The sequence below is a fragment of the Hippocampus comes genome, unplaced genomic scaffold (assembly GCF_001891065.2).
Source record: "Hippocampus comes isolate QL1 unplaced genomic scaffold, H_comes_QL1_v1.1 scaffold149, whole genome shotgun sequence".
NCBI classification, from domain to species: Eukaryota; Metazoa; Chordata; class Actinopteri; order Syngnathiformes; family Syngnathidae; genus Hippocampus; species Hippocampus comes.
In genome coordinates, this window is record NW_017805235.1 from 519,185 (window position 1) to 538,972 (window position 19,788).

Consider the following 19,788-nt stretch of genomic DNA (forward strand, 5'->3'; position numbering starts at 1 on the left):
CCCCCCCACACTCCCCCATCTCCACCCCATCTTTAGTTAACCTGCGATCGTGCGTGCAGAATCTAAAAAGGACAAGGATACAGCAGGTAAGATGACATTTCCGGCAAACAATTCCGATCCAATGAGCGATTGGGAGCCACGGGCCAGGGCGCTCGAGCATTTTCTGGCCAAAAGTTAGCTGTTGACTGTAAAACATACATCATGTTTTATTTGTTGCCGGTTTAGGAGACTTTGGCCCCTCTTTATCAAAGCGGGGCAGGAGGCAGCCTCAAGTACATCCCGTGTGAGACAACCAAACTCTTCCGCCAAGCCCCTCAAACCAACGATGGCGATGAGCCCCCTCGCACCTCAGTCCCCTGCACTCCCGCTGTTACGGTCTCCCTCCCTCAGACCACCGCCACCGCGAATGAAGGCTTACAGAGGGAGGTGGTGACAGAGGGACGAAGCGAAGGTTCTGGTGGTCCCGAGGAGGTCTCCGAGGAAGAGGAACACACCAGCGTCTCTCCACTGTTGCCGGGTTCCTGCGTGTGCAGCGTTCAGGTCCGGGAGCCTCTGGAAGTCGGGGAGAATGAGGACTGTAGCCAAGCTGTCAGTCCAGGAAGCCCCTGGACTTGCTCCTGCGGTGGCCTGCATGTTGAGAGGAGGCCAGAGGAGGAGGAGAGCGGAGGGGTCAGCGATGCGGTCAGCGATGCACACGTGCTCACGAGTGAACCAAGCATCGCCTCTCTTGTCTCCTTTTCACCTCCTCTCCTGCGCTCTTCCTCGGCCAGTCCTGCGTCGTCCGGCTCGCTCCCTGAACTCTGCGCGCCTTTGAGCAAGGCTAGGGCAAGACCCGAGTTCAAAGGTCACCTGAAAGACATGTCGCCGGTGAAGCAGAAGGGATATTACAGACTGGAAAGCACAGACTCCTCGTCGACAGACAACAGCGGGCCCTCGGTGATGACTTCAGTTAGCCCTTTGAAGTCCTCCTCGTCGATTGGAGATCTCTACTCAGAGAGGCCTCAGGAGGCCTCCGGTCAGGAGCAACGCTACGGGGCGTCGCTGGAGGACAGCAGAGGAAAAACACTCCTGTCAGTAGATAGAGAGCTCCAGTGCCCGCCTGGAAGCCTCCAGAGTCAGCTGGCAGAACCAACTCTTACCTCAGGTATGTTTAAAAAAAAAAACAACAACAACGTGCCGTACAACTGCGCTGCTGTACTGAGTGATTTTGGCGATATATATCAATATATAGGACACCGTGCAAATGTTCAAGCACAATAATAAACGCGTTGAATGAGTAGGCTACCCATCTGACAAAAGTAAACATTATTATTTTAGTGAGCAGTCAGCTAAAAATCAAGCTCATTTAATGGCACTGCACGAATCACTAGTTTTGCCAAGAGAACCGCTTTCATGGCACAACAGAGATGCCTATTTGGAACTTGAGTACTCACGACTGATTTGGAAAAAAAAAACAAAACAAAACTGAAAGCATGCAGTAGTGAGTGTGCACGCTTGTTTGCCAGGTGGATGGGCTGCACTGTTTGTGTAGGCAGCCGGACTGTTCTGCCACGCAGCGGTGCTCGTACACGATTTGATACACTCCCAGTTTTGGGGTTTCTACACAAAAGCTGCAAGAGCCCACCAAGAATAACAGACATGAAATGTATGTTGGGTTTTACTGGAAAGTTGCGGCATCGCACGGCTCATCTGTTGAATATTTCTCACAGAAGCCAAAACGAGAGACCTCCACGAATCCCACTTTTGCGCAGAATGCTTGCAGTCGGTTTAAAGCAGGATTTCTCCAAGTACCTTTTTCTCTTGACCCAAATTGTGATTTTGGAATCTCCCCTGGACCCAAACAATACATGTACACACATATGGACAGACAGACATAGACATAGATGTGGATTTAGATATGAATAGATGGATAGATCCGAGGCTGGGTACAGAGCATCTCGTGAGAAAAGACCATTTTGTGGAGCCCTCTGCACCAGGACCAAATCGCAGGCCACCGCCGCAGACCGCCAGCAATGACGGCTGTCCAGCAGGTGCCTGCATGCATGGCGACTGCGTGGCCGCATGGTCCACCACAGTCCCTGGAGCGGAGGGCTCCCTCTGAGGAAACGTGAGAAAACAGCAAACCATTGCGAAAAAACACGCAATAAAAACGTAAACTTTTTGAACATAAAGCACCTCTCACTCTGTAGACTGAAATAATCATTTAAAAAAAAAAAAAAAAAATGATGCATGAGAGCCATGTGCAATCATTGGCGATAAGACTGAAAATACTAAAAATGAAAGAAAGTAAATACCCAAATAGTAGTCAAACAAACTAAGCTAAAGTAGCGTCCAAAATTCAAGTTTGGTTTTCCGAGTGCACGACTCATACGAGCACGACTGCTAACTGCTAAAGTGAACACAGTTGTCGTGGTCTTTTGAGTAGGGGCCAACAATATACTGCACCACAAAAGTAGATCTTTGGGGGTCACCATGGAAACAGCTTTGACTTTCCTTTTTGAAAGTGAGGTCCAAATATTTGGAGACTAATAAGAAACAACGACATTGTCTATGTTTACAATTGCTTCCCGAATGGGATAATATCACAAGCCCACAGTCAATAAAACCAGATCGTCGAGAATGGAGTTAAGTTACAAGGTAAGTTGCTTTTCAAGACAGTACGTACCGTAGGTTCCACCAATTTCAGGAATGTTGGACCACACAAACCCCCCCAAAAAGGAATAGGATACTTATGTGTTTTTTGAAAGAAAACGGACCACAAGAACCACACTCAGACATACAACGGCGTGTGTGTGTGTGTGTGTGTGTGTGTGTGTGTGTGTGTGTGTGTGTGTGTGTGTGTGCGTGCGCGCGCGTGCGTGCGCGTGCGTGTGCGTGTGTGCGTGCGTGCGTGCGTGTGAGAGATGCACTTCCTGTCATGTTCGCTGGGTGGCAGCAAACGCTTTGACTAAGATTTCCTCTGTGTCTCCTGCAGCACTTGCAAAGAAAACAAAGGGATCGTGTGTGTGTGTGTGTGTGTGTGTGTGTGTGTGTGTGTGTGTGTGTGTGAGAGGCAGTGTGAGCCGTGCCGTTGACAGAGTTCCTGTTTACGCAGACTTTCATAGGGTTGCGTAAAGTGACCACAGCTTTAATTGTAGCAAGATGTGCTCAGCTTGAGTAATACTTTTATAGCCCCATCCACCCAACACGCACGCACGCACGCAAATCTGCGAGACTCTCACTGATGACGGGATCCCATAATTACACACTTGAAACAAACGCCATTTCCCATCACGCGTGCATTAGACGGGCTTCCCGCAAATTCTATTTTAAGCTCAAGGTCACCGGTCTGCTCCGTATATGCTTCAGTAGACGACGTCTGGCCTCGAAGGACTTCTCCTTTGAGAGAACAACATTGCCGAGATGTTCTGTCCGCGCTCGGCTCGGTCTGAAATGAAAGTATGCCGCTGTCGTCGGGCATCCAGAGAAATCAGCCAGATATTGGAAGGGATGAAGAGAAGCGGATTCCAGAGAGCTTTGTTTTCAAACTTGCGGTGGTAGGACATATTTTTCAAGTTCCACCTCTCACGCGGCTATTCCAGGAAAAAAAGACGCTGCTCGCCAGCCTCTGCTGCGGCTTCGTTTTGTGTGTTTTCTAGTCGAGGCGTCTGCCTGTTTGCTCGTATCAGATGTTTGCTTGGTGGTCTCCTCGCGTAGGCGGCAAAGTCGGCCGGGGGAGTGGAAAGCAGAGGCCTTAAAGTGAGAAAAAGATTCCCAGATAGAAACACGCTTTTTTTTGTTTATTGGGCCTGCTCGGATGCAGCTGCCGGTGTGTAAAAACACGCCTTGTAGTCAAGTCGAAGCAAATGAAAGAAGACTACAATCCAACAATCAACACGTTCTTCAATGAGTGACTTTTGGACTGTCAATCAAAACCGAGCATCATATTCTTCGTGCGCTCACGGCTCTCTTGTCTCTACTAGGTCAAGTGTCGGGGAATCACAACACCACCTTCATCTCCAGCGGTCAGGTGGTGAACTTCAGCGGCGACGTCATCGTCGTCTACGTCGGTCCCGCGTCTCTCGGAAGTGACGGCGCGCCACTGGAAAGCGACTTTGCGAGTCCTGTGCAAGAAGAGGCCAATGAGACGGCGCCGTTTTTCCAGAGTAGCGTGAGGTCAGCGGGGAACTCGATTATCCAAAAGCCATTGCGGGATGACCCGGCGCGCGCCCCGAAAACGAGCGCCTAAGTGTCGAGATGGCAACCAAAGCAGTCGCGCAATGACGCCGTCCAAGCGTCTCGCCATTCCAACCGTTTTAACAGCCCAGCCCATCCAAAGCTTTCCGAAAGCGCTTGTCCTCTCAGGGTCAGGGGTGACCTGGAGCCTATCCCACCCTGTTCTGGTCGCGAGTTCATTGCATGATTGTGCTAACTACAGTTTAGACTGGCAGGCTCTCAGTAAGCACGTTTCAATTGTACCATTTAGAAGGGATCATTTGACACTTTGGAAATGCTCCAAACGCTCGAAGACAAACGTGATAAAATCGTACCATGAAAGTAAATGTTTTGATGGTGGGGGAATTTAATCTGCTTGCTCCATGAGAAGGAAGATGTCCAAACTTGTCGAAGAAAAGCATTAACTCGCGTTTCTCAGAGAAACTTTCTTCCATTGAAAGTTTTTTTTTTTTTTAAATATCGATATAATAATAATAAACCGACACATCCAGTTTTGGTATGAATCTTGTTTTTGTTTTTTTTCTGTATGATTTGTTTTTATACTGCACCATTTGTGCGGTTTCTCTTGGGAAAATCTCTGTATGATTTGTTTTCATACTGCACCATTTGTGCGGTTTCTCTTGGGAAAATGCTGTGCATTTGATAAGCTATTTTTATTTTGAGTATGTTTTAACATGCAGGCTTTATTGAAGAAAAGGAATCTGTGTTTTTTGTAATTTGTTTGAAACAAATTTGCAAAGTGGCATTGTTTTTTTTGGATTAATTCATCCTTTTTATGGGGGGGGACAAAAAGCAAACTGTCTATGTGGAGAATGAACATTCCAGCCATTTCTGTTAGCAACCGGGACAATGGAAGTAATTGCAATGGGTGACAAAATGAATTATTTTGAGTGAAATTAAAGTGTCTTGCATCTCATCCCTTCAAAAGATGGCCGGCGCCCCTCCTGTGTTTTGCGGCCTCTCTCTCTCTGTGAGCTTTGCTATTCTGGGATGGGAAAATGACAAGCAAAGAGCCATGCATTTATGCTGTCGATTCTTTTTGAGGCGCAGTTAATTACACGTGGGGCCTCGGTGCTTCTTGCGCTCGCTGTCAGCAGACAGGCATGCTTTCATCAGGCATAGGAGGATTTCCAGCAGCTGCAAGGACTTGGTGAGCCACCACCATCTTGCTGGCCACCCTCCCGTTGGGCACCACGTGAGAGAAGAGCTGGGCTGTACAACCTTTTTTTTTTTTTTCTTTTTCAATGACCAGAAATGAGCACCTTGTCTCCTGTGATTTCAAGGCTTTCAAACAGGAAGTGGCGCGCAGCCTTCACATCGAAGCTCCCCTGCTGTGACACTGGTGCGGAACGCATGCGCTTCCTTTATCATGCTGCGCCCACTCGATATTCACACAATGACTAATGAGGCCATTGATCCTCATCGAAAAGTGCTTCACTTGACAGGATTAAGTGAACTGTCCGATTGACCTTCCTGTAGTGGAAAGCACCTAAAAATCCACATTGGTGTGGGACTGAAATTACAGCTGTGTCACCTGTGGGTGTGAGGGGTTCAATTTCCCTGTTCGCCTTTGACGTGATGGCGTCGAGCAGAGTTTCGCATAAAGGAGGACGTCGGAGGTTTTGGTGCGATCCCATTGATCAGACAACGGAAAGCAAAGGGAACTTGAATTTACTCCATTTTATTGCGTCAAGTGGTTGCATGGAGTAAATAAGATAAGACAACCTTTATTTGTCTCACAAAGGAGAAATTGTTTAAAAAAAAAAAATCAGTTTTCCAACTTGATGTTTTACCCCCCCAAATAATATCTTTCAATTTTTTTTAAAATTTCTTTAAAATCTTCAGACTAACCAGGAACTGATCCCATTTTTCTGACCGTTTCATTGCAGGAATGTCTTATATAACCTGCAGAGACAACATGAACATTAAGTTCCTCAGAGCTACAGATTAATGCGTGCCGGCATTGAATCCCCAACTTCCTGGAACTCGATGGAAGCATTTCAATACAATTTTGACATTTTTTGGGGTCTTTAGCCGAACCCCGTCCAACACCACAAGATCTGTTCTGTTCATCAGCGAGTTTCGTGAACACGCTTTGTGTCTCTGGATTTATTCCATCAGCTTGTCAACTTTTTTTTTTTTTTTTTTTTTGCGATGTAACTATTTGTCAATACGCCTCTCCAACCTGGAATGTATGAATCGTCCTTTTTGTTGAGCTTTTGGTGAAAAAAGAGCATGTGATCCCCCTCGATATCCTGATTCAATTGATTAGTTCCAATCACAAGAGAGAAGCTCTTTGCCTCTCTAAAAGACGGCGGAATCTCATTTCTGCGTCCGCCGTCGTTCTGCGTCTGTGCCTCGTCATTCAGAATAACTTCTTCGCCGCATATCAAGAGCATTAGGATGCAAGCCATAAGGTAAGAAACTTTACAGACTAAACCAAAAGAAGACAATTGTTGTACCTTTGGGGTGGGGGACAATTGCTGCGTTTGCGTACGTGATCATCAACCAGGCATTTCTTGACAAGAAGTTTAAAAGTTAAGTTTATGTCAACATTTTGCAAGGCTGGGATCACGGCGAGGTCGCACATGTTTGATGTTTCCATTTAGCCGCAAACAATGTGCCATTTGTGACTCATCAGGTCTCTGTTAATCCCCAAGTGGTCGTCCGACGTGCGTCTGGACGGAAAGACGGCCATCGTAACCGGTGCCAACACGGGAATAGGCAAAGAGACGGCAAAAGATCTGGCGGCCAGAGGCAAGACAGACAAATGGACGGCGTCTTCTGATTTGCGCTTTTAGGCCTTCCCAATGTAGCTGCCGCAGACTTATCTCGTCTGCCCTTCCTGCGATTTCAATGCGCGCGGGCACCTTGCGCAACCTCCTTATCTTATCCGTTCCAATCCGTTTGCAGGCGCAAGGGTGATTCTGGCCTGCAGGGACATGGCGAAGGGAGAGCAGGCGGCCCGCGACATCATGAGGGAGGTGTCGTGCGCCAAAGTCGTCGCCAGGCACCTGGATCTGGCCGACACCAAATCCATCTGCCAGTTTGCCGAGAACATCTACAACAGTGGGTGGCGCGCGTGCTCGCGCGTTGCCGGAAAGATCCAACGTTTGACAAAAATACATTTGAATTGCAGCCGAGAAGGCTCTGCACTACCTGATCAACAACGCCGGCGTGGCTCTTTGCGCTTTCGCCACCACCGTGGACGGATTTGAGACGCAGTTTGGAGTCAATCACTTGGGTATGAAAACGGTGGTCTCTTTGACGATCATTTCCATCAGAAATCAAAGGCGGCGGGGGGTGTCACGAATGACTTGAGGGTTAATGGTAGGCCGATTGGTTGATTGGTAGGATTGCGCCAAAAGTGATTTCAACTATTCCCTGAATCTTGCCAGCACTGCCGGATTTGTTGGCAAAAGTACTCACACTCTGTACGCAATCTGAATTTGAAGATTAGCATTAATTGTGAATTTAGATTCAAACAAGAGTTCAATTTGACATTGAAGTTCGGGATTAGGATTTAGATTTCGAGGCAACATTTATAAAGGGTCGCTTCAACATTCCAATTTCAATTTAACCTTGAGAGGAAGTCGAGCAAACAGGTAAGATTAGGGTCGTGCTTGATTGATCAGAGCAAATTCCTCACACCGTTTCCTTGATCTGCACCCTTCCAGGTCATTTTTTCCTAACTTTCCTGCTGCTGGACTTGCTCAAGCACTCGGCGCCTTCCCGGGTCATCACCCTTTCCTCCATCGCTCACATCATGGGGAGGATCCAGTTTGACGACCTGGCCGTCGAGAACAACTACCACCCCGCGCGGGCTTATGCCCAGAGCAAGTTGGCTAACGTTCTCTTTACCAGAGAGCTAGCCAAGAGGACTGAGGGTATGATGTGTCGTTTTGATTCTCTCTCTGTGCCTCTTGGCCTTCTTCGCCACCGTGCGGGGGGGGAATGGGTCGGCCCGTTTCCCAACGTGAGAGTCTCATGCTTTCACCGCAAGTGCTTTTGGCGAGGGAATAAGAAGGAATCAAGCACGCTTTGAGGATACAATGTTTGTCTTTAAGAAGCAGCAGTGAGAGGACTGCGTAGCCTTTAGGCTCAGCAAAAAGTTTGTTTGTTTTATGTACTTGATTCGGCAGAGGAGTGCGATTGAGGGAGACATATGGCCCTTTTCCACCGCGCCTGTGTTTCCTCCCACATTCCAAAAACATGCGTGGCAGGTTAATGGAACACTCTACACTGTCCCTAGGTGTGATTGTGAGCGCGAATGGTCGTTTGTCTCTGTGTTAACTTGGGCTCCGCAGATTTCTGACTGTATAGCCACACCAAATGGCCGCCCCCGTCTGTAGTTTGGGCACTCTTGGTCCATATATTGCACGACTGGCATCAAAAAGGTCATAAAATCGTCGGCAACGTTTTACAATCATTTCTGAGCGAAACACACTTGGCTTCCAGCATTAGGGGTGACGGCTTACTCGGTGGACCCCGGCACTGTCAACACTGAGATAACCAGGCACATCGGGTGGCCGATGGCAGAAATCATCCAAATGTTTTCCGGTCTGCTCAAGACTTCGGCAGAGGGGGCCTACACCACTATCTACTGCGTGGTCACTCCTGAGAATGAATTGACGAACGGAGGGCACTACAAGTGAGTTTGCGGGGCCCGCCTGTCTTGCTCCATCTGAATGGATCACATCAATGCCTCGCGTCTCCTTGCAGGGATTGTGCCTATTCCAAGGGCTGCAGGGCCGGGCGCGACGATGGCACGGCTTTAAAACTGTGGGCTGCCAGCTGCCACTTGCTGGGCATCCGTTGGAGATGAACATGAAGAGCGATCTCACGCTGATGCTCGGTGCTCAGAACATGTGTCTGAAAAAAAAGACAAAGGCTGACATTGCAGGTCTCTCAAATGATTAAAAGATACTATTGAGCAAAAGTCTGATGGGTTTTTTTTTTCTGTTAGTTTGGGCATGTATGGCTGACATTTACTTAGCTAACCAATTCTGTGGGTATCCATCTATCTTTCTGTCATGAGCATTGGGAGGCTTTTTGGGTGGGCTGAGGAGGACCCCAAGTGGCCAGAAAGCAGTACTGCAACGGGCAGTCGAACAGTAATACGTGTATTCCCAATGTCATTTGAACGAAAAGGAGCGATTGGAACATGAAATGCCATTTGAATCCACAATCTAAATGCACTCTCCCTTAAATGGCCAGCAGGATGCGAGCGCAAGGTTTGAGGGTGGTGGTCACAGTGGGTGGAGCGTCTGTCTGCTTGACAATTTGGAATTGAGCGAATTGCAGCAATTATGTGCCAGCTCGCTACTTGATTGGCTCAACGCTGATGATGTGAGGTTCGGGTGGGCGGGGCTGTGAGGAGCGACGACTAGGATGTTGATGATGAGGATGATGATGATGATGATGTTGCAAACTGCGCGAAGACCGATTGCTCATTTCTTTCTTGAGTTGCGCCAATCGGTATCTCGTGAGGGGGGGATTCGTAGCTTTGGAGGAATGATGAGCTGCAGGTAGGACATGGCGAGTGCAGAGCGGGGGGGAAACAAAACAATCATAATTTTAAGGTGATTAACGCCGGCTGATCCTGAGTTATGTGTTTCAACGCTTGCGACACTGCTTGCTTTTGCCAAGTGACTCATACGTTACTGTACGTGGGATGCATTGCGCTGCTTTGAGTCGAGTTCCGACCAAGCAAATAAAGTTAGCAGTGGGGGTAACTTAACTAACCAGGTCGCTCCTTTGATTGTCAAATTGTGTATTTGAAACAATGCGTTCTTAAAGCGCATTATAAAATAACTTCCTGATTGAAATCTCCATACTTTGGTTTGTAATGATGCAAATGCACTCAATTGGGGAAACTTTGCTTGTTTGCGGCCCAGAGCTGTGTGTTGTCACCGCTGGTCATCCGAGGAGAGGCTGGACAACAAAACGGTCGTCATCACCGGAGCCAACACTGGCATAGGCAAGGAAACCGCCCGAGACCTGGCCGCCAGAGGTACGACAACCTGGATGAGTGTTACTCTTGCAATGACGAGCTTTCCTCGGGTTTCTTTATGTTTAGGGTTTGGCCTCGCTCGCACATCTGTTCACTCTTGGGGTTCACCTGTGTTGTCTCGTGTCACGTCCAATCGACTCTCTCCGTCCTTTCGTGTCTTGACTTACTCCAACAAATACGACGTTTGCCGCCGGTGTTCATCTCCCCCTTTCCTCGTGCGACTAGCACATTCCAGTCATGAACCAAAAGCTGCAAAATGTAAGCAGACTTAAGTGTGACCCTCATGCTCTGACCTCCACCAAATAATCAAGTTTAATCCTTCCTTCCACTGAAACGGCTTTCATCAACATGTTTGGATTGTTTTCCCTCGCACCGTAAGAGGACGCCAGGTGATGTACTGTCGAACCCAAAACCAGCATGCGATTTAACACTCCACCGGTCAAGTGACGGAAGATAGATGATGCATCAAAATGGGGCACAGAGGGAGCATTGTGAGGTGCTGCTCCCTTCTGGTGCCAGACGGGAAACAAAAGAAAAATGGGAGACTGAACCCAACACGCGCACGCGTGCACGCACATGCAAACACACACACAAACACACACACACACACACACACACACACACACACACACACACACACTGGAGCGAGGTCTCAAAAATGTTGTTGTCACATGTGACCCGATTCAAAAAAATGTTGCATGCAGTGTTTTGCTTACATTTACTTGATAAATGACCAACAACTCAGTATGATGCATGTCAACAGGGTTACACAACACAGTGATGACCAAACTGGTTGAAACTGCAAAGACGGCCTCCCACCCAATGATGATTGTGTTCTCATTCAAATGTTTTGGTTTTTTTTTTTTTGGTGTGTTTGTCCCCTCTTAAAATGCAACGGGAAAATCACACCGACTCATTAGTCTGAATATTGAGCCTTTGGTGCATTTAGCACATTGACAACAGCTTGTTGTCTGCTTTATTTTAATGAAGTGAACTTGGCCTTTGAGGCAATGTGGGAGTAACCGAGTTTTCCCACATGGGACCGGCAGGAGAAAAACAAAGACAGCCACTGAGTAATCACTCTTCTCTTCCATAACTGATGGGCTGCGTGTGTGTGTGTGTGTGTGTGTGTGTGTGTGTGTGTGTGTGTGTGTGGGTGTGGGTGCGCGTGTGCACGTGTGGTTTAGTGTCGTGTAGTGCTGTATGTATGTTCATGAATGAGAAGGTACCATCATTTGTGTCCCACAAGAATGTCAATGAAGTGGGTTTTGTTGTCCATGATGAGTCTCTACTGTACTTCAACACAAGTTCATTTAATGATACGATCACTTTTTGCACTGTCAGTTAAAACGTGTACATTCTTAACTTGCGTACACGTGACAACAACGAAAACAAAAGTGTGGGAGATTCACGATGTGTTCTATGACGAGCATTGCATTTTCTTTTCTCTTTTTAGGTGCCCGCATCATCATGGCATGCCGGGACCTGGAAAGAGCAGAGGAGGCGAGATCGGAGATTGTGGAAGACACCGCGAATGACAATGTGGTTGTCAGGAAACTGGATCTTTCGGACAGCAGGTCCATTCGAGCCTTTGCTGAGCTCATCCTCAAAGGTCGGCTGTGTTGGCTTTCTGGGACGTCATATAATGAACGCAAAAATCTCCACGTGACATTTCTGCTTTTGCTCCCATTTTGCATGAGAACGGAACTGTCAAATAATGTGGTGGTGGCTCCCTTCATTCTTTCCTTTCTTCCTTCCTTCTTTCTTTAATAAGATTACATAAAGTCCATAAAGGTCCTACTTTTGGCCACACGGAATAGACATTGCAAAACAATGACTTTGTACTATCATGATGATGCAAGAGGGAGTTATTTTTTGGTTTTTTTGGGCGTCACCAGTGTCACTGCCAGAGTATTTGACAAACGTTCTTCATCAACCTGTGCTTGGGTGTTTATTTTTAGAGGAGAAACAAGTCAACATTTTGATCAACAACGCAGGCATCATGATGTGTCCGTACTCCAAGACCGCTGACGGCTTTGAAATGCAATTTGGAGTCAATCATTTGGGTGAGTCTGCAAATTTGTCACCAAGTCGATAACACAGAACATGCAGGAAAACAGCGGCAGTCATAGTTTGTCTCATTTTCAACATTGAAGGTTATTGCCCGATCATATGAAAGCAATTGAAGTCAATGAATTGTTAACCCAAATACATAATGGGCTCATGACCAGGACAGCCATTGTTGTTTTTGTGCGCATAAACTCGCCAAAAATGATGTCATGTATCCTTGACAACCCACCAACATGTCACCGTGTTGGGTTGGTATTTTTAACCCAAGCTGATGGAAGCGAGAACGCGCTGTGCTCCGCAAGGCAGCCCACACACGTATGCATATGCAAAGACACTCTCACGCACACACACGTGCACACACATCTCCATCCATTTTCTATCGTGGCTTCGGAAGGGTTCCTGGCGCCCGGGGACCGAAAAGCGTTTTATTTAGCAACTCAAAAGATTTTACGACTGCTTTGAATCTCATATAACTGATGAGAATTGCCCGCCTCAAACGTGATTTTGCCCTCCCACGTCTATTTTAGTGAGAGCAACATTTGCATTCGACATAAGTGTAGATGGGTTAGGCTTTTTCAGGCAAGAGTCAGTTCTGTGATGCATTCTCAATGAGGAAAAATGTTTGATATTTCCAACCTGAAATAACAGGTCACTTCCTCCTGACCTACCTGCTGCTGGACCTGATTAAGTTTTCCGCTCCGGCTCGCATCGTTGTGGTGGCATCGGTGGCTCACACCTGGACCGGCCTTCGACTGGATGACCTGAACAGCGAGAGCAGCTACGACACCGTGAAGGCTTACGGGCAGAGCAAACTGGCTAATGTCCTCTTTGCACGGGCCCTCGCCAAAAAGTTGAAAGGTGAGCGTGTGGAAATACTCTCCTAAGGACGCGCTCAGCTCAGGAAAGGCCCATTGTTTGCGTTGACGACATCGAATGGGAACACCACAAAAAGGTGCACTATAACCATTGGTGAATACTGTAATGTCCATTTTTGCTGATAGGATTTGCACAGAAGAAAGTGCATTTATCGATACCGCTGTTCTTTCCGATGCTTTTTGCAGGAACAGGGGTAAGCGTGTTCTCTCTACACCCCGGCGTGGTGCAGTCGGACCTGTGGAGGCACCAGCACCAATGTATCCAGGTGGCCGTGAAGATCTTCAGCATCTTCACAAAGACAACGGTGGAAGGCGCTCAGACCACCCTCTACTGCGCCGTGCAGCCTGGTCTGGAAAGTCAGAGCGGAGGCTACTTCAGGTACGTTTTACAAAGGCCACAGTGTTATGATCAAACGATCACTCTTTAGCTATCTCCCAGTGTACCGGATATGTTTTAATCCCATTTCTTTATGTGGTCTCAGTGACTGTGCCTCTGCAAGGTGCTCCAGAAGTGCCTCGGATGATGATTTGGCGCGGGAGCTGTGGCAGAGCAGCTGCAACATGCTTGGCATCACCTGGCAGTGAATAATGAATAATCCAAGGAAGGACTTTGTATCATGTTAAGTGCAAAAAGGCATCATTCTTAAAGCACTTTTGTTAGGGGCATTAACATTGCTGGACAGTTGTGTCTTCACCAATTCATTTTATAAAACATCACAAGTAGTCTAAATTTGGTGGATATTTCTTTTTCAAATATAAATGATTAGAACGCAACGCATGCACTTAACCTCAACGTGTCACTGTTGAGTATTTGTAGGGGTGAACAATGGCTGGAGAAGGAAAAACTAAGTTCTAATCTCAATCACATGAGACACCATTAACACCCTTGGAATGTGGTATTGGCCAACGGACTTGCTACGGGGCAGGAATTATTTAAAATGAACCACATTTGGATGACAGTTACAGCACAAGATAAATTAAAAAAAAACAATAAAATGATGTAAGATTGAAAGGAGTTAAAAAGGAGAGACAGAATCCATGTATCCATCCGTTTTCTAAAATGGTTTGTCCTTCACCCGTCTTTCGAAAGGCACACTTTGACAAATAACCATTCACATTCCCAATTAAACCTATGGGAAAATAAAATACAACTCGGTCACAAACTGATGTTCAAAAGAACTGACTGAAAAGAAGAACAATGCACGCATCAACACGAATTTGCGTGTGATGAATCCCTCCCAGCCGCTAGGTGGCAGAGAAAACAGCAATTCACACTAAAGCGACAAACGAGAAAGAATTGTTGCGCATGCGCGTGCAAAGTATACGTCAGCTCTTCGAACCCATCCACAGAGCGACGTGGCTTCATTTCTCTCAGCTCTTCTCATCAAACACGGCGTTGGACAAGGTAAGGATTGTACCACTCCAATCTTGTAGATTGATGATCAGGTGCAATCAACAACATGTACTTTACTTTAGCTTGTGCTTATCTTATTTATACCTTACGTCGACGTTGTATCTTATATTCACTGTGCCATACAAGCAAATACATGTTCATTCGCCAAACTCCACATCTTTTCCGTCACAAAGTTTCCAAATTACTTGAAGACAGCATATTATTGGAGGTGATGGTTGAAACTGTATCAACAAATTAGGCTAAAGTCGACGTCAGCGTTTGGTGGCGTTGAGTTAGCTTGTAGCTAACATAGCGTTTCTTGTGACGCTTTCTTGTGTTCAGCAAACATGGATCAAGTCATGCAGTTTGTGGAGCCCAGTCGGCAATTCGTTAAGGACTCCATACGGCTGGTAAAGAGATGCACAAAACCCGACAGAAAAGGTGTGTACAGTCTTTGGATCGTCGCTCACTGTTTTGTGGTCAGGCGGGTACCAATTGTGAATATTCCTGCTCGTCTTGACAGAATTCCAGAAAATTGCAATGGCCACGGCGATTGGCTTCGCCATTATGGGCTTCATTGGGTTCTTCGTTAAATTGATCCACATCCCCATCAACAACATCATTGTGTAAGTCTTACACGTTTTTGTCTCGCTTAGTTGATTCCCCTCAATTGGAATGTTAAAGTCACAACTGCTTTGCCCCTACTGCACAAAGGAGAAAAAAATCACTATATCTCTGGAATAGATGTAATATTTGTAGTTAATAAATAATTTTGGACCATGGAACCAAATTTGGGTAGTTTATTCAGGACAGTGGTGGGAAATCATTGCACTACACAGAGTTGTCATCACCAGCTATCAAAATGTATCCCACATTAAATTGGTTCTTATTCATCTGCAATCGGTTAACTAAATTTGTTATATGGCATGAAAGCCGGTATAACCTGAATTTGCCACAGTTACAACCAAAACAAAATCATGCTATAGCTTTCACATCCAATTTGTATGCGCAAAGCATAATCACATTGTTCTCATTTTGTCTTGCAGTGGTGGTTAAAAGCCCTGAACATCTGAGACCAGAACACTGCTGTGTACAGTTGTGATGTGATGGGGGGTGAAGGATGACATTTTTACATTCTGTTGACATTTCTTTCACTTTGTAAATAAAACAAAAGGCGATGAACAATAGTGACTTTTTTTTCTCACTAGCACAGCTAACCACTTGAAAAAATGATTGAAGAGTAGAACTAAAGACCTCATCTCCTCATCCATCCATCCATCCATTTTCTGATCAGCTTATCCTCACAAGGGTCGCACTGGAGTCTAACCCACGCAGGTATGGGGAGAACATGCAACGTCCACACAGGAAGGCCGATGCACTAACCCAGTCGACCGCCGGGGCGCCTCATCACATTCAGCCATTCGTTTCAAAAGCCAGTCTTACTTTCTGGAGCAAGATCCCTAGTTTACAGCGAATTTGGCATAAAAATGAACATTTTTGATGTTTGTTTGCCATCATTTCAGTCCTGTGATTGGATGGTGGGCAGTGCAGGGTGAGCCCCGCCTCCTACGTCAGCTGGGACAGGCTTCAGTTCAGTTGCAGCCCTTAGGAGGTCAAGTGGTATTTAAAAAGAAAAAGGTGGGCGAATGGGTCATTGCAATCCTTTCAGGATGCCCATGCTCCAAAGCAGAGGCTGGTCTGTGGTGACGGTTATGCGCTTCCTGGGTTGTCCGGGGGATACCGACTCATAGGTGTTGGATGTGCTCACCAGCTTCCCGAACTGCAGAACCTGGTTGTCTGGACGACAGACACAGGAACAGATCAGGAACAAATTCATTCAACTTCAAGTCAGACTAACATCTTTTTTTTTTTTTTTTTTGCAAAACAGATTCATTTGTGATCAGACAGCACCCTGTGAATTTGGACACAGCAAAAGTATGATCATGACTGAATGAATATAAGTCAATAGAATAAATAAATATCTGATTGTGGTTCTGAATTAATTAGGCACATAAATCTCCAATATTTAGTCCTCATTTTCGAATGAATAGACTTGGACAGCGTGTATGCCCGTAGAAGAAAGTGACAAATCTGTCCAGCAGTGTCCTCTAGCGGTCAAAGTAAAAAATTTCAGAAACGAACCATGAAAAAGCACAGGCGCATAAGCGGAACGCGATTCATCAAAAGCATAGCTTGATAATTAATTGCATTATTTCCCCTTCCGCAAATTGCATTCAAATACACAACGCGTCGGAAAAAGAACACGAGAGAACAAAGTCAAACAAGGAAGACAATCGCTTGTCCACAGGCGTCTGCGCGCCCATCAAACGGGCGTGAAAAAACAGCTTCTTCTGCTTCGAAGGCTTCAAAACAAGCATTGTATTGGAGCAGATTGACACAAAACTCAAAGGAGGGGAGTGGGGAGGAAGAAAAGCTGCTGGGGGAATTACTTGATAATTGAGTGAGCGGGGAGCCCGAACCATGAAGTGTGGGAGGAGAAATATTAGACTGAAGGGGTCCATCTGCTGGGAAAATTGTCCCACACCCTTTTGCACTGGGCCAAAATGATAGCGCCAGTCGTAATATTCAGAATGAACACCAGGGGCAGCAGAGCACCATCGAAGGATGACAGAGGGCTCCCTTTAGTTCTCCAGGTTTTTTTTCAGGCCCTCCCACATAAACGTGCACCGAGTGTGCAAATAACGCCCACCCCCATACACACGCACGCTTCACAGAAACCTGACTTGGAGAACAGGGATTTCAAATTGCTTCATTAGTAATCCCCCCCCCCCCCACCCCCCATCAAAGCTGATACGATCAATAGGCTGCACAAGGGGCTGAGAATAAGCGCCACACCCTCCAGTGATAACAATGGGGATGTTTGCCGCCTGTAATTGCATTTCCGGCGCGCCACTGCTGAAAGGGCCCGGCAGCTGTACAGGGAGGGTGCGTATTTACACAACAAATGACCCCGAGGAGAGCAGCGCCGAGTCACACACGCTCCAAATGGAGTCAGCATGCAGACAGGGAAATCTGACAAGGTCCATTCTGTTCGATATTCTCAGACGGAGCTACGACTGCACAGTACACTCAAATAGGACTTCTCGCTCGGGCCGAACCATTAAAAGGTCAGAGACCAAAGATTGAAAAGTCGACCTGATAGAGACCTTTCGAAGCACTGTACTGACTGCCGGGTATAAGGAACGGCAAAGAATTCCTTTCATAAATACCTTAAAAGGTCTTGCAATAGGGTAACTCCAACCCAATTTGTAGGATCACAAATTGTGATCTGTACAAAGAAAGCCGGTGAGTATCACATGATCAGCGTGACGCCGATCCTTTCTCCCTTTATGGACGGTTATTTATTGCCCATGACATACGCCGACGCTCGCGCTTGCACCGTCAGCACCGTCTGCTTCGCCGGGACAGTCACTTCTATTCAAGGTTTATGATGCTGCCACCGGATTTGTCCAAGCGCGTCAAGCGGGAAAAACAGTTTGCGAGTTAAGTCGACCTTCAAGGAAGGAAACGTTGTCTCTGCTGGTCATTCAGAGGACGGCTGCAATTGTTTGATTGTGTCGATAGGAGCTTGACGGTGGTGGTGATTGTGGCCAATGAGAGAGTGTCCTCGTGTTGGACTTAATGGAGGGGTTTCGATGTGGACAGCGGTGCCAGCGGGAGGACAAGGTCACCGATACAGTAAGAGGCGTTCCGGTTCAAAACGTGTATTTACACGAGTGCAGAACTGTAACGACATGAGACCAAACACACGGAATCCTGAACACAGAGCCTCATCTCAGCGGCAGTGCAATCATTTCAGGCGGGGGAAAAAAACGGTGATTTATTGCTCCAGTTCTACACGCAAAAAGCATAAGCGTGTGTGTGTTCATTACACGCTAAAGCGAAAATCCTGTCTTCATACTTTTCCTTGCTCCTTTTCGTATTTAATAGTTTGGTTCTTTCTATTTTTCATCTGCAATTTGAGGAACTGGCTCATTAAGCGTTTAACTCGATCACGTCTGCTTGGAAACGTGTGCGCTTGCTTTGCTCTTGGACTCTCAAGTTGTCAAACGGCTTCTTTTTGGCTTCCTCTTGGTTGCAAGTGAACCGCACCAAAACGGATCATCTCATGCCGTTCTCATTAAAACGGTCTCCGCTGTACACCGGTGTGCTGACTTTTCATGAACAACCCGCTTGCAATTAACAACAAGGGCTTAGCGATCTCATCTTCCCCAGAAGTTTACTTTTTTTAATTCCGATTGCGTTACCGCACCAGGAGACGATGCTGTCCGAGTCCACCTGCGTTCGCGGAGGCCTTTTATTCAAGTGAAGACTTGCTAGCATGTGGAGGGATGCGTTTCTATCATGAACGCATTTCGAACAGTCGGGACAGTGGCTGGAAAGCACAGTTGAGGTTCACCGAGGGTCATTGGGAGACTCGCTGGCATCCAATGTCATATTCACTTGATTGGGGACGATTGCACCGCCGCTCGGTTGCGGGCTACATCAAGGGCAATGGAATTCACAAGGAGAGGGAAAATGAGGCAGGGAAAGGCTCATTTTGCAAATAAATTGGCAGGGGTCTAAAAGCGCTACTGTAGGCCGAGCCAATTAAACAAGCTGAGAGAGGCCTGGAGAATTTCGTGCGGGTTCATACGGCCGCGCTCTTGACGATTCAAGAGGGCAGCCGACTCAGCCGGAGTTCGCATCATCATTGGCATTAGCGGCCAAGCTTGAGCGACAAAATAATTGAATGAAGTCAGCGTCAGCTATTAAGACCTGCAACGTTAGCATTGAACGTGGGTTGCAACATAAATACATCGATGAGTTTTTATCCGCTGCAACACAGAAAGGACGTTGCCTGAATATGACCGTAGAGAGACAACGGCTGGGCTTCCGTCCACCTTTTGGATTCAAATTGTTACACGCGATGACGAGAGTGCATTTCATTTGAAAGCTCTGCGCACGGCTCCTACATTGTTACCTTTGCCACACGGCAGTCCCTTCATTATTTAGTAGTACATTGCGCTCCCCACCCTCCAGTATCATTACTGCAGTGCAGTCCTTTTATTAGACAGCGCTCTCCACAAAAATCCCTTCGAGCCACGGTCATCGCCAGGCCTCTCGAAATGTCTGCTCTGCTCCTCCTCTCTTCTCACTGCACATCGGGCTTGATTCAACAAGCCGCATCTACATTCTTACTCAACGAGTGAGCCCCCCCC

General features: G+C 46.9%; 5 protein-coding genes across 8 annotated transcripts in view; 4 read left to right on the forward strand and 1 right to left on the reverse strand.

The window, feature by feature from the left end:
* The window catches only part of tnfrsf11a (tumor necrosis factor receptor superfamily, member 11a, NFKB activator), a 10,387-nt gene extending 5,729 nt beyond the window's left edge, over window positions 1-4,658 (forward strand). For both annotated transcript variants that reach the window (XM_019869459.1, XM_019869458.1), the window contains 3 exons: window positions 37-86; window positions 226-1,144; window positions 3,963-4,658. In XM_019869459.1, coding sequence (XP_019725018.1) covers window positions 37-86; window positions 226-1,144; window positions 3,963-4,228 — 1,235 coding nt within the window. In that variant the 3' untranslated portion in view covers window positions 4,229-4,658. The remainder of the gene's footprint in view (window positions 1-36; window positions 87-225; window positions 1,145-3,962) is intronic.
* A 1,631-nt stretch (window positions 4,659-6,289) lies between these two features.
* LOC109515571 (retinol dehydrogenase 12) lies at window positions 6,290-9,155 on the forward strand. Its single transcript, XM_019869433.1, has 7 exons — window positions 6,290-6,632; window positions 6,857-6,972; window positions 7,129-7,284; window positions 7,355-7,459; window positions 7,893-8,102; window positions 8,674-8,866; window positions 8,938-9,155. The coding sequence occupies exons 1-7, from the start codon at window positions 6,619-6,621 to the stop codon at window positions 9,038-9,040; spliced, it is 897 nt and encodes a 298-aa protein (XP_019724992.1). The 5' UTR covers window positions 6,290-6,618; the 3' UTR covers window positions 9,041-9,155.
* Window positions 9,156-9,610: 455 nt separating this feature from the next.
* On the forward strand, window positions 9,611-13,903 carry LOC109515570 (retinol dehydrogenase 12). Its single transcript, XM_019869432.1, has 7 exons — window positions 9,611-9,743; window positions 10,113-10,228; window positions 11,685-11,840; window positions 12,190-12,294; window positions 12,947-13,156; window positions 13,360-13,552; window positions 13,656-13,903. The coding sequence occupies exons 1-7, from the start codon at window positions 9,613-9,615 to the stop codon at window positions 13,756-13,758; spliced, it is 1,014 nt and encodes a 337-aa protein (XP_019724991.1). The 5' UTR covers window positions 9,611-9,612; the 3' UTR covers window positions 13,759-13,903.
* Window positions 13,904-14,451: 548 nt separating this feature from the next.
* On the forward strand, window positions 14,452-15,748 carry sec61g (SEC61 translocon subunit gamma). Its single transcript, XM_019869438.1, has 4 exons — window positions 14,452-14,578; window positions 14,909-15,007; window positions 15,090-15,192; window positions 15,613-15,748. Exons 2-4 carry the CDS (start codon window positions 14,914-14,916, stop codon window positions 15,620-15,622), a joined length of 207 nt encoding a protein of 68 aa, XP_019724997.1. The 5' UTR covers window positions 14,452-14,578; window positions 14,909-14,913; the 3' UTR covers window positions 15,623-15,748.
* The window catches only part of tpk1 (thiamin pyrophosphokinase 1), a 21,188-nt gene continuing 16,741 nt past the window's right edge, over window positions 15,342-19,788 (reverse strand). For all 3 annotated transcript variants that reach the window (XM_019869437.1, XM_019869435.1, XM_019869434.1), the window contains one exon: window positions 15,342-16,363. In XM_019869437.1, coding sequence (XP_019724996.1) covers window positions 16,218-16,363 — 146 coding nt within the window. In that variant the 3' untranslated portion in view covers window positions 15,342-16,217. The remainder of the gene's footprint in view (window positions 16,364-19,788) is intronic.

Excerpts from the sequence above, each read along its gene's own strand:
- LOC109515570 (XM_019869432.1), top strand. The coding sequence starts at position 9,613 with ATGATGAGGATGATGATGATGATGATGTTGCAAACTGCGCGAAGACCG. Across the intron at positions 10,229-11,684 it reads CCGAGACCTGGCCGCCAGAG|GTGCCCGCATCATCATGGCA; the intron begins GTACGACAACCT and ends TTCTCTTTTTAG. Across the intron at positions 13,553-13,655 it reads CAGAGCGGAGGCTACTTCAG|TGACTGTGCCTCTGCAAGGT; the intron begins GTACGTTTTACA and ends ATGTGGTCTCAG.
- sec61g (XM_019869438.1), top strand. The coding sequence starts at position 14,914 with ATGGATCAAGTCATGCAGTTTGTGGAGCCCAGTCGGCAATTCGTTAAG. Across the intron at positions 15,008-15,089 it reads CACAAAACCCGACAGAAAAG|AATTCCAGAAAATTGCAATG; the intron begins GTGTGTACAGTC and ends TCGTCTTGACAG.
- LOC109515571 (XM_019869433.1), top strand. Across the intron at positions 7,285-7,354 it reads TGCCGAGAACATCTACAACA|CCGAGAAGGCTCTGCACTAC; the intron begins GTGGGTGGCGCG and ends TTTGAATTGCAG. Across the intron at positions 7,460-7,892 it reads GTTTGGAGTCAATCACTTGG|GTCATTTTTTCCTAACTTTC; the intron begins GTATGAAAACGG and ends GCACCCTTCCAG.